This window comes from Anoplophora glabripennis, unplaced genomic scaffold (assembly GCF_000390285.2).
Source record: "Anoplophora glabripennis isolate ALB-LARVAE unplaced genomic scaffold, Agla_2.0 scaffold78, whole genome shotgun sequence".
NCBI lineage: Eukaryota > Metazoa > Arthropoda > Insecta > Coleoptera > Cerambycidae > Anoplophora > Anoplophora glabripennis.
In genome coordinates this window covers 461,076-475,890 of record NW_019416286.1, presented here as the reverse complement: position 1 = coordinate 475,890, position 14,815 = coordinate 461,076, and the positions used below count along the sequence as shown (strand labels likewise).

Sequence of the window (14,815 nt, the reverse complement as noted above, 5' to 3'; positions counted from 1 at the left end):
TCCATTACTACACTGTCAACAATTATTTTTATTACCATTATGTGCTGTCAACTAGAATAGACAGAAACTAGACTACGCATTTTTATTAACCAGAGTATTTCCGTTCGATTTTCCCCTTCGTCGAACTGTTTTAGTTTCACTGCATATGATAAAATGATTGCTGTAGAGAAAAAATTTTCTATTCCCTTCATCGTAAAACTAACAAAATTTTTTTCCATCTTCGGGATAATGCCGTGGTATAATTTTGAGAAACAAGTGCTGGTGAGACCGAAAACATTTAGGTTTTATTCAGTTATTTTAACAGTGCTTTTGATATACAGTTCTTTGAGACTAACTTATCCCCGTTACTATGTTCTCTATAAAACCATTTCGATCCAGTTTATCTATAGCTTTTTATTCGAGGTGCAATCACTAGCTACAGTTATAGTGGCTATTTTAGGAGGGAGTTTTTGGAACATTCAGGCTTGGGCAAGTCTGTATAAGTATATAAACATTGAGGCTCAGATGAAAAAGAAAATACTAATTCTCAGATTTGGAAAAACTATTTTTGTTTTGCAAAATGTGTACTTATTTTTGTTATACTTCTTTAACCTAAAAGTATTGGAAGATATAGGCAACCTTGGCGATTATTTTGTAATAACTCTTCTGCTGGTATATTACATATTCCTTATAACATTTACAATTATCTTTATAGCGTCATTAATTAAATGGGAGTATATATGCATGAACAAATTATTAAATGAGCGTAACCTAGAGGGCAGGGATCTTCTGAAAGTTGTAAGGAAAGTTAGTAAATTATATTTAAAGATGGACGATGTCGTTGAGTACTTTAATCGGTTATTTGGCTGGCCTATGCTACTGATCTTCTTCGATTTCATCTTACTTATACTAAGTGCTTTGGTAGCTGCTACCAACGAGAATTTTACGTTCCAAGATCGAGTTTATAACACGAATACCGATGCCGTCTTGGTGAACATTTTTTTTATACTTCAGTCAGGGGTAAGTGTAATTTACTACATGTCTACTCACTTTATGAAACATATTACTGTTTTTTTTGTGATTTACTGTTAATTTTTGACTGTATAATCAATTTTCAATAATAAACTTTACAAATTGTTTTTTGTTGTAGGTTTGGTTGACGGCTCTAATATTTTGTTGCGATTCAGTTGGAACAGAAGTAGAAGAGTTACTAACAAATTGTTACAGATTGGAATATAAATTGCCTTTATTTTCCATGGAACTTGAAGAATTGGGGAACTTGAAAAAGCTAATCAAGAATAAAACTCCAAAGTTAACCGCAGCAGGCTTCTTCGAAATAAAAAGATCGACTTTACTGTCTCTCCTTGGTACCGCCACAACTTATTTCATTGTGGCTTTACAGTTTAAGTCGTTATAATTCTCTCTGGAGATAGTTATTTATGACACTTCTGAAGTAGTTCTCTTTATAGTATTTTGCCACACAGTAAATTAAAAAATTTGTGATTTATATACTTTTTAAATTTTAATGCAAAGTCACAACTTATTAGATTGGTGCCTTACATATTAAGTCGTAGAATAGTTTTTTTGATAGTTATTAAAAAAAAACAAACTGGAATTCGATTTAAAGACAATTGTGACACTTTGTGATAAAAAGTTTTCATATAATAGTCATTCTAGAAAACTATCAGGAAAGTTCTTGATAATATTTGTTTGGCATAAATGTATTTAAGAACTGATAGAAATTCCCACAGTCAAGCGAGTTTGAGTCGTGTTAAGGAAAACACATCTCTAAAACAAAAAAAAGTTGACTTGATTACAATGTAAAATAGGCATCAAAGTAGTGAAACCAACGCAGTAGGCCAAGTACAAAATAGCAAACAAATAAGGTTTATCTGAAGATATATCTCAGCTAGCTGTCGAAGGTTACACCAGAATTTGAAGTTTAAAGACGTAACTAGGCAATTCTCATTACATCTTCGTGAAGATTTGGTTATCGTCTTGCCAACTTTGGAAAATACCAGACAAATCAAGATAACAGGTAGCACAAACAAATACCAGACAAATCAAGATAAAGGGGGGCTCAAAAAAGATTAGAAGGAAGCAATTAATAAGAGTCGGAGGAAAGTCTTGTGACAGTGAGTTATTTAAAAATTAATATGTATAAAGATTAGTATAGGTTTTAGCTAGATGTAAGGGAAAGTAGTTCTTTTTTGTGGAACGTAAAATCCAATAATTGCCAAACTGTTTCCTGTAAATATAATTATTTATGATAATGATTGGAAATTATTACAGATACTATGTTTACTATATATTAGGAGAGAATTCAATACTGAACGAGGTTTTAATTTTAAGAGTAATTATTGTTTTATATATCATTCGTTATTAATAGCTTCTAGCAAACCTAGATGGTGATCTCAAGAAGCATGCATTCGTCAGACGAGAATTTTTGGAAGACTTTTGGACTTGTTTTGAATTAGTTTCGCACATTTTAATACAAAATAAATCTGCCAAAGTTAATATTAAAAATGTACCTATAAAAAATACGATATAATTTATCGCTATGGTAACATCAATAGAAACAGTAAATACTCTAATACTAATAAAATTGCATTAGTTAAATTGAAAAGAAACAATTTGAACTGTGACAACTTAAAGACAACACATTAGCATGATTGTCTCATTGACAGTTTTAACCACTCAATATTAACGAATAATTTTCTTAGAAATGAATCTAAAGTTAAGCCGTAATTATTGAACCCATAATTAAAGTATCCTCTTTTTTGGCATATTGCCCTTTTACAACTTTCAATCGTACAATTTTACGAGGTATTAAATTATTCAAATGTTATCAGTTTTATCGATACAGATAAGGCGGAGTAAGTGTATATACACCTCCTAAGTGCCACAGAAATGTACTTTCACCGAAAAGAGGAATATTTTTGTAATTCCTACTTATCTTTTCTCTTTTATAAGTATATCGAGTTTATCTGCATTAACATAATAAGTAATATATGTAGCTGTGTCAATCAGATACAAATATAAAAGCATACACAATTTATTTAGTAATATTCTCCTCTACAATAATGTATCTGATAATTGTAGGAGTTGTAAGAAAAACTAAAAAGCTGTTTTTGTCAGTAGACGATATTTTAACAATATTTAACAAACTGTTTGGTTTGCCTATACAATTTTATTGGTTCTCAACTGTATGATTACCCTTTCGGGAACATTAAAGTTGTACGGTACAGAGTACCACCTATCTTCGGANCTAGGAAACCTAAATGGTGATCTCAAGAAGCATGCATTCGTCAGACGAGAATTTTTGGAAGACTTTTGGACTTGTTTTGAATTAGTTTCGCACATTTTAATACAAAATAAATCTGCCAAGGTTAATATTAAAAATGTACCTATAAAAAATACGATATAATTTATCGCTATGGTAACATCAATAGAAACAGTAAATACTCTAATACTAATAAAATTGCATTAGTTAAATTGAAAAGAAACAATTTGAACTGTGACAACTTAAAGACAACACATTAGCATGATTGTCTCATTGTCAATTTTAACCACTCAATATTAACGAATAATTTTCTTAGAAATGAATCTAAAGTTAAGCCGTAATTATTGAACCCATAATTAAAGTATCCTCTTTTTTGGCATATTGCCCTTTTACAACTTTCAATCGTACAATTTTACGAGGTATTAAATTATTCAAATGTTATCAGTTTTATCGATACAGATAAGGCGGAGTAAGTGTATATACACCTCCTAAGTGCCACAGAAATGTACTTTCACCGAAAAGAGGAATATTTTTGTAATTCCTACTTATCTTTTCTCTTTTATAAGTATATCGAGTTTATCTGCATTAACATAATAAGTAATATATGTAGCTGTGTCAATCAGATACAAATATAAAAGCATACACAATTTATTTAGTAATATTCTCCTCTACAATAATGTATCTGATAATTGTAGGAGTTGTAAGAAAAACTAAAAAGCTGTTTTTGTCAGTAGACGATATTTTAACAATATTTAACAAACTGTTTGGTTTGCCTATACAATTTTATTGGTTCTCAACTGTATGATTACCCTTTCGGGAACATTAAAGTTGTACGGTACAGAGTACCACCTATCTTCGGAAATTATAATGATAAATTTTAATTTTACGCTTATGGCGTTTGCAAATATACTCAGTATGTAGCAAATGTATATAATAGCTAATTCCTGTCTTTACAGTTGTGATTCACCTGTACAAGAATCCAAAGATATGCTAGTAACATATTTTGTTGTGATTCAGCTGTACAAGAATCCAAAGAGATGCTGGTAACTTGCTACCGGTTGGAATCGGTGTTTGTCCCTTTTTCTGAAGAAAGAGAAGAACTCAAATCCTTGGACAATGTCATAAAATCCAAACCGACTACATTCAGCGCCGCCGGATTCTTTCAAATCAATCAATCTACTCCGTTTTCTTTTTTAGCACTATAGCTACGTATTTTATAATATGCATTCAGTTTAATTCACTGTGAATGTATTTTTTGCTTAGATGTGTTTCTAATTACCATACACACACTTGTAAGTTATTTTAAATATTAATTAATGAACATATAGATAACACTACCCAATCTCAGAATATCTAAATTTTCTATTTCTGTATAACCTCACTCATAAAGGAAAAATAAATGTATTTCACCAATTATTAAAAGGTTTCTTTAATTGTTAGTTCAAATTAATACTTACATAAATAAAAAATAACAAACATAATGATGCAAATTGTTGAATAAATAGAAATTTACAATTTTCTTTACTGTAAATATTTTATATTATTATAAACGCATTAAAAGAAAATTACGTTAAATTTTCGATTACATTAATACTGTTAAAATCAGTGTGCGACTTTGTTATTGTTACTGTCAAAATTTCTGTCACACACCCACCGTCTCTTAGATTGAAAGCTGGATCAGATTAGGCTCATTCAATTTAGTGTATAATTAAACTACCCTAACTCTGCAATGACAAGAGATGCGTTAATCGAAACTGGATAAATATTGCTAGTAGATCATTTACATATATCTGTACCGTAAAAAATGAGTAAATTTTCATTCAAAATTAACTCAGTTTTTTGTTAAAATGAGTGCAAACCCAATTGTGAAGAAATAATAACACTATACATAACAATTATTCTCGAAATTCTAAACAAAATTCATATAGCACATCATTCACAAATTTTTTAATGATTGTCCTGGATATTTAAAATTATAAAAACAATATTTATACAGAACAAAAAAAGTGAGAAAACAAGTTTTAATTCTATTTTATAAGGTGCTAATGAATTCGCTAAATAAAATTTTGTAGTGAATCTAAAAGAGTGTTGGGAGGAATAGTGGATATTTCGTGCCTTTTCCTTTGATATTTTGCGGCCTATTTTTGTAGACTACATTTTTTATGCGACCCCACAGAACAAAGTGAAACGGGGCCATATCTGGATACCTAGCTGGCCATTCAATTGCCTACAATCCATTTATCAGGAAAAGTTTCATCTATATATGCCCTTACCACACGTTCGAAATGTGGAGGGGCCCCATCATGTTGAAACCATTCTGCCGGTAAATTGGCATTGTTATTGTCAGGCTTTTGTAGGATGTGGATATAAGGCTTATGTTAATTCAAAAAAAAATTCTTATAATCGGTCTAGGTCCTTAGAAATTAACGAAGTTGTGGACCTATTCGGTAAATGTTATTAAATAAGGTTTTTGTTACCATGACAGCGTCAATTTTATTTAATGGGACTCCATACTCCATATTGTAAATACAATATAGGTAATAACACATCAAGCAAATTACAGCTACCGCTAGCTTCTATACCACTTTTAATGATTAAAATCGATATATGCTTCATTCGTAGTCCACTTTTAAAGTATGAAGGCAATGAAAGATATACCTTTTACGCAAACCTTATTGCGGTTGGCAACTTTTGTTGGAATTACTCCAAGCTATGATTACAAAAATCTAAAACTGGCCAACAAAAATTTGTATAGATATTTCACTTCATGCACCGTATTTGTTGTACTATGCTATTCTACAATATGTCTTTACCAACGATTTATTTTGTACGAGACTGCTCCGGTGACATTGAAACTGATGGATATTTTAGTTGATATGATGGGAATAGTATTATACACAACATTTTCGTTGGGCTCGTCATTTTGGAACATGGAGACTTGGAACAAATTGATCAATCGGTTGTTCAGATTTGAAGGTCCAACGAATTTTAATAATAGAGGAATGAGAAACACCTCATTAAGAAAAAATCTATTAATACTTTTCATTTGTGGATCTTTAATGTATGTTACTTTCGCTATACTTCAGTTTGTGTATATTGGGTCAACAGATGTTTGTTATTATATTCCCAATGTGTTATTTCAATATGTAAAGTACGTTTTGATAAATGTTATATATGTCGTCACCTTTTCAATAAAAAGTCAATATGAAGATTTAAACAGTATGCTTCTCGATGGTAGTTCTACTAGCATCACTTGCAAAAATGCAGTGAAACATATAAAGAAAATTATAAAACTTTACTTACAAATAGACAGTGTTATCGATACATTTAATTCGTTTTTTGGTTGGCCGATTCTGCTCCTCATAGGTCATTCGTTTGTACAAATTGGCTTGTGTATCACTTCTAACAACGAATACTTACCATGATGTTCCATTATTTCAAATTATAATTTTGTATTATTTGACTGGGACAGTGGTAAGTAAAATCGTTCATATCTTAACTGGAACTACTTCTAGCTCAATAAAATGTTTATTTTTAGGTGGTACTGTTGCGTGCAATATCTGGATGTGATAACGTGTACGAAGCATCGCGCAAGTTAGTCCAAGATTGTCGTGAACTTAAAGCTTCTCTTCCCGTACTGTCCAGGCTAGCAGAAGAAGTAGATAAATTGGAAATCATATTTTTAATACAGTCGAAGATTACAGCAGCTGGATTGTTCGAGATAAATAGATCTTTGTGCCTTTCTATATTTTCTACAGTTACTACTTACATGATCGTCATAATACAGTTTAGATCTGTTTACTCTATACAGTCACAAAATTAATTTAGCTATTTAATGGGCAAATTCTTTTTCAACAAAAAAATTGAATTGATGTATGTTCATGGATATAAACACAAAATAATTGAAAAATAGCATATTATGTGCAATGTAGTTTAAATTTTGTGTGTGTGTGCTTATGCGCTACAAAAAAAATAACGAGCGTTCAAATAAAAACGTGGTCAAGTTGGTTCTGAAAATTTGGACGTAGGGCGTAGCGTATAGCAAATGAACTTAAACGTCATCTGTCAAAGCGCTATATCGCCGCTATCAATTTGAATATTTTCGTTTTAAAAAGCGTTTAAAATGGTGTTTTCTCAAGAACAAAAAGTGTTTATCATAGAGTCCTACTTTAGAAATAGACGCAAGATTGATGGAATATGGAAGTATTCTATTGAGGAATGTTTCATAGAATTTCAAAATCAATTTCCCGGCGTTGTTGAGTACAAAATTTTTCAAAGTGCAGTTCAGCGTTGTGTTAATGTTTTTCGTGAAACGGGCAGTGTAACAAGAAAAGAAGGAAGCGGCCGACCTAAAAAGCGGACTGAAGAATTAAAAGAAAATGTCCAACAAATAATGGAATATGCGCCAAGAACTTCTGTACGTGTTTTATCACAAATGGTGGGAGTATCAGTCGGTACCCGCCACACAGTGTTAAAAAAAGATTTGCGTTTGTTCTCCTATCGTTTAACTTGTCAGCAAGAACTTCATGAAGTTGATTTTCCGCGACGGGCTGTATTTTGTGAATGGTTTTTAAACAACTACGGTGAACTTCATAATATCACCTTTTTTTCTGATGAAGCCTGGTTTCATTTAAGTGGTTACGTAAACTCACAGAATATGAGAATGTGGTCTTCTGAAAAACCAGATAACTTTTTTGTCGAGGGCCCTCTACACGCTCAAAAAATTGGAGTTTGGTGTGCTCTCAATCGAAGGAGGATTTATGGACCTATTTTTTTTAATGGTACTCTTACTGCGCAAAGGTATAGAGAAGAAATTATCGCTCCTTTTGTTAACCAGCTGGAAGAAAACGAAATTACAAACTTTTACTTTCAACAAGATGGCGCACATACGGCAGGCGAGACGATGAATATGTTGAGGGTAGTTTTCCAAAATCGACTAATAAGTTTCAATGCTGAACATGAATTTCCACCGAGGTCATGTGATATTATGCCGTGTGATTTCTTTTTGTGGCCTTACCTTAAAAACACTATTTTTGAACTGCCTATTCCTGATTTAAACCATCTTCAGGCTCGACTTATAGACAAGATTCGTGAAATTAACAATACCCTGAGCATCTTAGAAAATGTCTTTAATTCTTTGAGGAACAGGTGTGAAAAGTGCTTGGAACAAGGAGGGGGACACTTTCAGCAGCTGCTTTAATTTATTGTTATAACAAGGAGGGGGACACTTTCCGCAGCTCCTTTAATTGTTTGTTATTGTTATCACGATTATTCTTTAAAATAAAGTTATATAGTTATTGAAAGTGACAGCTGCTATACAGCTCGTTGAGAAATGAGGTTAAGTTGGTCGCTACGTCCAATGTGTCAGAGCCAACTTCGACCACGTTTTTATTTGAACGCTCGTTATGTTAATATGTGGAAGAAAATTTATTGTTTGACAAAATTGTGCTTGTAAAACAACTAGATGATAGGGAAATTATTGAAACTGTTTTTATTCTTATTAAAACATAAACTATCACACTGACCAATTTTTCCCCTTCTATTTTTTGTATGGGATTGTATAATTTTTTTACATTTTTGGTAGATTTTTTTTATTGTCTTTCCAACCATATGAAATTTGTACGCCTTTGCATGACGAAATTTTTAAGAAAAAATGAGAAAACTTTCAGCCTTTGGCTTTAGTTTGCGGTGCTTGCTTTCTAAATCATATCAAATAGAAGGCGTCGGAAAAACAATTTTGAATACGACTGTCTGTCACATATCGGTCTGTTTGTAATTGCTGTAACCTTTCAACTTATAACAAAATGGATTATTATTATGATTGTGAATGTAGAAAGAACAGTGTAGCGACTTTACATATACTGACGACGTTATCCTAATACATTTTTTTCTAACAGAAGAAAGTGGAATAAACTTGAAGCAAATCTAACACAGTTAAGGCATAGGAAAAATATATGTATGTAAAAATAAGTAGTATTAATAAACAAAAAATTCTACAATACAATATTAAACGCAAACAAAAAATGTAAAATGAATAGTGAAATTTAAAAGTACTGTTCAAACTGTTGTCTATTTCTTTCGATACATAATTCGCATCTTCGAATTACATTTTTATGTCGAGGTGCACCGTCTTGTTGGAAAATAATATGGATAATGAGAATGTCCATATTATTTAATGTTCATTCTTCCAAATAATTTTGTAGAGCAGTAAAAGTTGGCTTTGGCGTTTGTGTTTGAAGTCATCTATTTTGTTGTACAGAAAAATCCAAAAATTATGTAGAATAACAATCCGAGTTTGCCTATTCCAAAAAACTATTCAGTTCCTCAATTCCTCAATTCAGAGGAACAAACATACATAAAGGACGATAAATTACCCGTTTTTCGACATTTTTATCTGTAACATTGAAAGTAACCCCTAAATAAAAAAGGTCATTTTTTATTTTTTGTTTATTTGACGATTTTCTATAAAGTTAGAACAACTGCGAATCAGAAAAGTGAAATTTTGCATTAGCAATGGGCGAAAAATAGTAGAAAATCATATGCATATTTGGAGCAATTTTTAAAATAAGTAATATTTATAAACATTGATGAAATTTTGCGAACAAATAAAACATATATCAATTCTACCCTAAAAATTTTGCAACTATCGATCGCGTGGTTTTCGACCGACAGGATTGTTAATTAAGAAAATTTTAAAAACGTTATCGCGTACCGTGGGTTTAAATTAAGGTTTAGAAAAGGCACACAATTTTTTAATTACTTGTCATAATAAACAATTGTCAATACTAAAACTCTTATTTTTACACTTTTATAACCATTTAGAATTTTGTTTAATTTTTCAACAGTTTACTCTATAAACAATTATTTATTACCCAGGGAATTTTCTATATAATCGACAAAATATTGCACACATAAAAAGTACGTCGTAACCCCTTGCTTTTTAGCCAAATACGACAGCATTCTACTATGTAGGTTCTGAGATATAGAAGCGTAAAGTTCATAATAATTTATAGTTTACGTAAGCGTGAAGTCGAGAAAAAAAATTTGTATAGCTAACTATAAGTACTTTCAATATCCGTTTAGTGCATTTTCGGTAGATAAAAGCTTAATGAAAGAAAAATCAAGGAAGGTACCGTGGTCTCATATAAAAGTATTCGGATTTTCGTGTAATAGTAAATCTAATTCTTGATTTTCATTGCCAGCATGTCTAAAGAAACTCTTTTCTTCTTTAACGTTCCATACTGTCTTAGATTTGCATCAAGTTTAGTAACTTTCTTCTGTTAGGGGACATTCTATTAGAATAACGTTGCCGATATAATTGTAAAGCTGCAACACTGTTTTTTTCTACATTCATAATAAACCTGCACCATATCAACTTAAAATCATTTATTTTGTTGTGAATTAAACTTGAATGTGACAACAATTACAAACAAACCGATCTGTGACAGATAGCGATATGCAAAGTTGTTTTTCCGGCGATTCTATTTGATATGATTTAGAAAGCGAGCAATGTAAACTAAGGTCAAAGTTTTCTCATTTTTTCTCAAAAATTTCGTTATGCAAAACCATACAAATTTCATATGTTTGGAAAGAGAATAAAAAATCTATCAAATAAAGCAAAATAATTTACACAATGCATTTAAAAATATATTGATGACGTGACCTCTCATCTACTGTGTCGAAAAAAAAAATTTTGCGTCAATACAAGGAAAATCCAGACTTATCTACAAAGAAAAATATTTTTCAATGTCCGGTAAACATTTTTAAATACATAGTCATTGTTACCATAACAGCAAAACTTCTCCATATGTAAATACAAATAAACTCATCAAGCAAATTGCCTCTGCCACTAGGCTCTACACCACTTTAATGATTAGAACTGGTTCAGACTTCATATTCACATTTTACATTTTAAAGTATGTGGTCAAAATATGGGTATAGTCCAAGAGACATTCTCTTTTTGCAGAGCACATCGCGTGTGGCGACTTTTCTTGGAATTATTCCAAGCTTTGATTACAAAAATAGAAAACTGACCTACAAAAATCTGTACAGATGTTTTACTTTGTGCACCCTTTGTGTTGTGACCTCCTGTTTAGCAGTGTCTTTATACCAACGTTTTATTATATATTATAAAGATGAGTATGTTATCATAAGCGTAGTGGATTCTCTAGTAGACGTGATAGGATTGGTATTATACTTAACCTCTTCGCTAGGCTCGTCATTTTGGAACATGAGATACTGGGACAAGTTGGTAATTCAATTATCTAGATTGGAAGGCCCGGAGAATTTAAATACGAGAGGAACAAAGAATAGTACCTTAAGGAAAAATCCACTAGTATGTTTCATTGGCGGATGTTTATTATATTTTGTATCGATTGTATGCCAACTTTTCCATATTGAATCAACAGTTTTGATCTATTATATTGTTCCGATAATACTTCACTACGCAAAGTATGTTCTGATAGATATAATATATAACATCACGTTATCCATAGAGATCAAATATAAAGATTTAAATAATATGCTTCTTGAAATCAACTCCGTTACGACGGTCACCTCCAAAAGTGCAACGAAACTCATAAAGAAAGTTAGAATACTTTACTTGAAGATAAATACTGTCATTGATACATTTAATTCGTTTTTTGGTTGGCCACTGCTGCTTCTCGTAGCCCATTCATTTACTCAAATCTTGACTTACTTATCACTTCTAGCCACGAATTCTTATCCGGATGTTCTATCCGCTCGAATTGTTATTTCGTACTATTTGATTATGGCTATGGTAAGTATAGATAGTTAGACCATAAATAGCTAGATAACGTTGGCTTGAAACAGCATGGGTGTTTTGATTGAATGAAGAACTTTAGTTAGATATTCCCATGAAAGAAATGTGCTATATTCAATGTTAGAGTTGCACAGGCCGACAAAATTTGACCGACCCTCTAACCAGAGAAGCCAAAATGTACCTTTACGAAGGATTTTGGTGCGCTGAATTCAAATCTGAGGTTCAAATTTCTCAATTGGCTCTGATTTTCGAGATATCCTAATCTGAAAGTGTTAAAAATCGGGATTATTTGACATATTTGAGGTTATGTTACATGAATAAGTATTTTTTTTTCTAAAACCTTTAATGAGGTCTTAAAGTACTACGATTACTCGTTAAAACGGACGTGGATATATCCCTATTTCATTTTTCGTCTTTGAGATATCGCATGTTGAAATACAGCAGTTTGACTTATTTCTCGATTTTGATTTTTCAAAATTGCAAAAATGTTTAAAAATTTTTAAAATATAGCTATTTTATCTGAGTTTTTTACTTATATCTTTGAAGCTATGCATTTTGGAAGAATATTGAAGAGGAAAAAAGTTTTAGAATTGAATTTTGCACAATACACTGTAAGTCAAAAATGTTTAAATTTCTTACCGATGTTGCAAAATAGCAATAATTGATGAAAGAAAGGCAAAATAATCAAATTTCGTGGATAATTTTTGTAAAATATTTTAATTGCTCCGAGGGCATTTTAATTTTGGTAAAAAAACTTTAGAGTATAATAAAACAACACACAAACTTTCATTAAAATCGGTTCGATAGTTTTCGCAAAATAGTTTTTTGAACAAAATTTTCGAATTTTCAAAATGTTGTACAGCCTCAAATAAAGCATCTAGATACTTGAAAAATTTTTCGCATAGAAAAGACCGCTCAACCTTACAAATGGTTTTTGAAAAATTGAAATCGGTTGATTAGGACGGCCACAGTAAATTTTTAAAGATAACATTTTTTTATATAAACAATTAGATTACATTTATCAATTTGCAATTTAGTTTTTTCCAAAAATTTTAATTTGAAAGTACTCGGAAAGACGCTTCTTAAAAAAATCGAAATTGGTCCATTAGAAGCCGAGATGACTAAATTGCAAATTGATAAATGTAATCTAATTGTTTAAAAATAAAAAATAAAGTGTAAACTTTAAAAATTTACTGTGGCTGTCGTAATCAACAGATTTCAATTTTTCAAAAACCATTTGAAAAGTTGAGCAGTCTTTTCTATGTGAAAAAATTTTCAAGTATCCAGATGCTTTATTTGAGGCTGTGCAACATTTTGAAAATTCAAAAATTTCATTTCAAAATTTTTTTCAAAAAATTATTTTGCGAGAACTGTAGAACCGATTTTAATAAAATTTAGCGTGTTGTTTTATTATACTCTAAAGTTTTTTCTACCAAAATTAGAATGCCCTTGGAGCAATTTTAAAATATTTTTAAAAATTATCCAAAAAACTTGATTATTTTGCAATTTTTCATCAATTATTGCTATTTTGCAACATCGGTAATAAATTTAAACATGTTTAACTTACAGTATATTGCGCAAAATTCAATTCTAAAATTTTTTCCTCTTCAATATTCTTCCAATTATTCAATGATTGCAATTAAGTGCCTTAAAAATAACGCAGGATTTGAATTGTTCGCCATTTTCATTCCGAAGAGTTGGCAGCATTGTGTAGAATCACACATTGAGGTTGCTAATTTTATCGGAAACAAATGCCACATAGCACCAGAGAGAATTAATTACAATAAGATTATAGAAGTGGTAGCCGACAAAAAAATTTATGGACTTGACAAAAAAATACCTTTAACAGACCCACCTGGATATTCGCTTTAATTCTTATATATCTAAAATCTAGAATTATCGCTGGAATAAAATACAGAGATGATTGTCGGGAGCACTTCAAACTGCTAAATATTCTTACAATGTCGTCAGTTTATATATTTGAATGTCTCATTTATATAAAAAAATAATCAGAATAGATTTGTTCGACAAGAAAGTTTTCATTTTCATCATACAAGAGAGCGACACAATATTAGGCCTAAATTTCATAGATTAGCGAAATCCAGAGATGGCACAAATTATTTTTGCATTAAATTTTTTAATAGACTTCCATCTGAGATTCGATTACTAAATTCAGACTGTTTTAAGGCCAGAATTAGAAAATATCTTAAGAGAAAAGCGTTTTATAATTTTGATGAGTTCCTTGCTGACCAGTTTTTAGATATTTAATGTATGTTCGTAATATTCACTTTTTTATGCTGTTTACGTTATATTTATCTGAATGTGTTTTTTAGCTTTAGTGTAGTATTGCTTATATACGTTGTATCTTTCGTGTTTTTCTTTGACTTGTGTAAGCATTTTAATGTATAGACACCAATAAAAAAAATCTTTCTATAAAGTGAATCTTTACTGCCTTGTTACATAAATATCAACATAAATATTTTTACTTTCAGGGATTACTTTTGCGAGTCATTTCTGGATGCGATAATGTACTCAAGGCATCACATAAATTTGTGCAAAATTGTTTTGAACTGAAAGCATCTTTCCCCTTGACATCCAAGCCAGCTGAAGAGATAGACAAGTTGCAGGCCACATTTAAAGTGCAATCGAATATTAGCGCTGCTGGATTTTTCGAGATAAATAGATCTCTGTTGCTTTCTATATTTTCCACCGCCACTACTTATTTGATCGTCGTAATACAGTTTAGATCTGTCTATTCTGTACAATAACAA

General features: G+C 31.0%; 1 protein-coding gene across 1 annotated transcript; it reads left to right on the top strand.

The window, feature by feature from the left end:
• The first annotated feature begins 723 nt into the window (after positions 1-723).
• On the top strand, positions 724-1,396 carry LOC108907918 (gustatory receptor 68a-like). Its single transcript, XM_018711755.2, has 2 exons — positions 724-999; positions 1,130-1,396. Exons 1-2 carry the CDS (start codon positions 724-726, stop codon positions 1,394-1,396), a joined length of 543 nt encoding a protein of 180 aa, XP_018567271.2.
• The last annotated feature ends 13,419 nt before the right edge of the window (positions 1,397-14,815 follow it).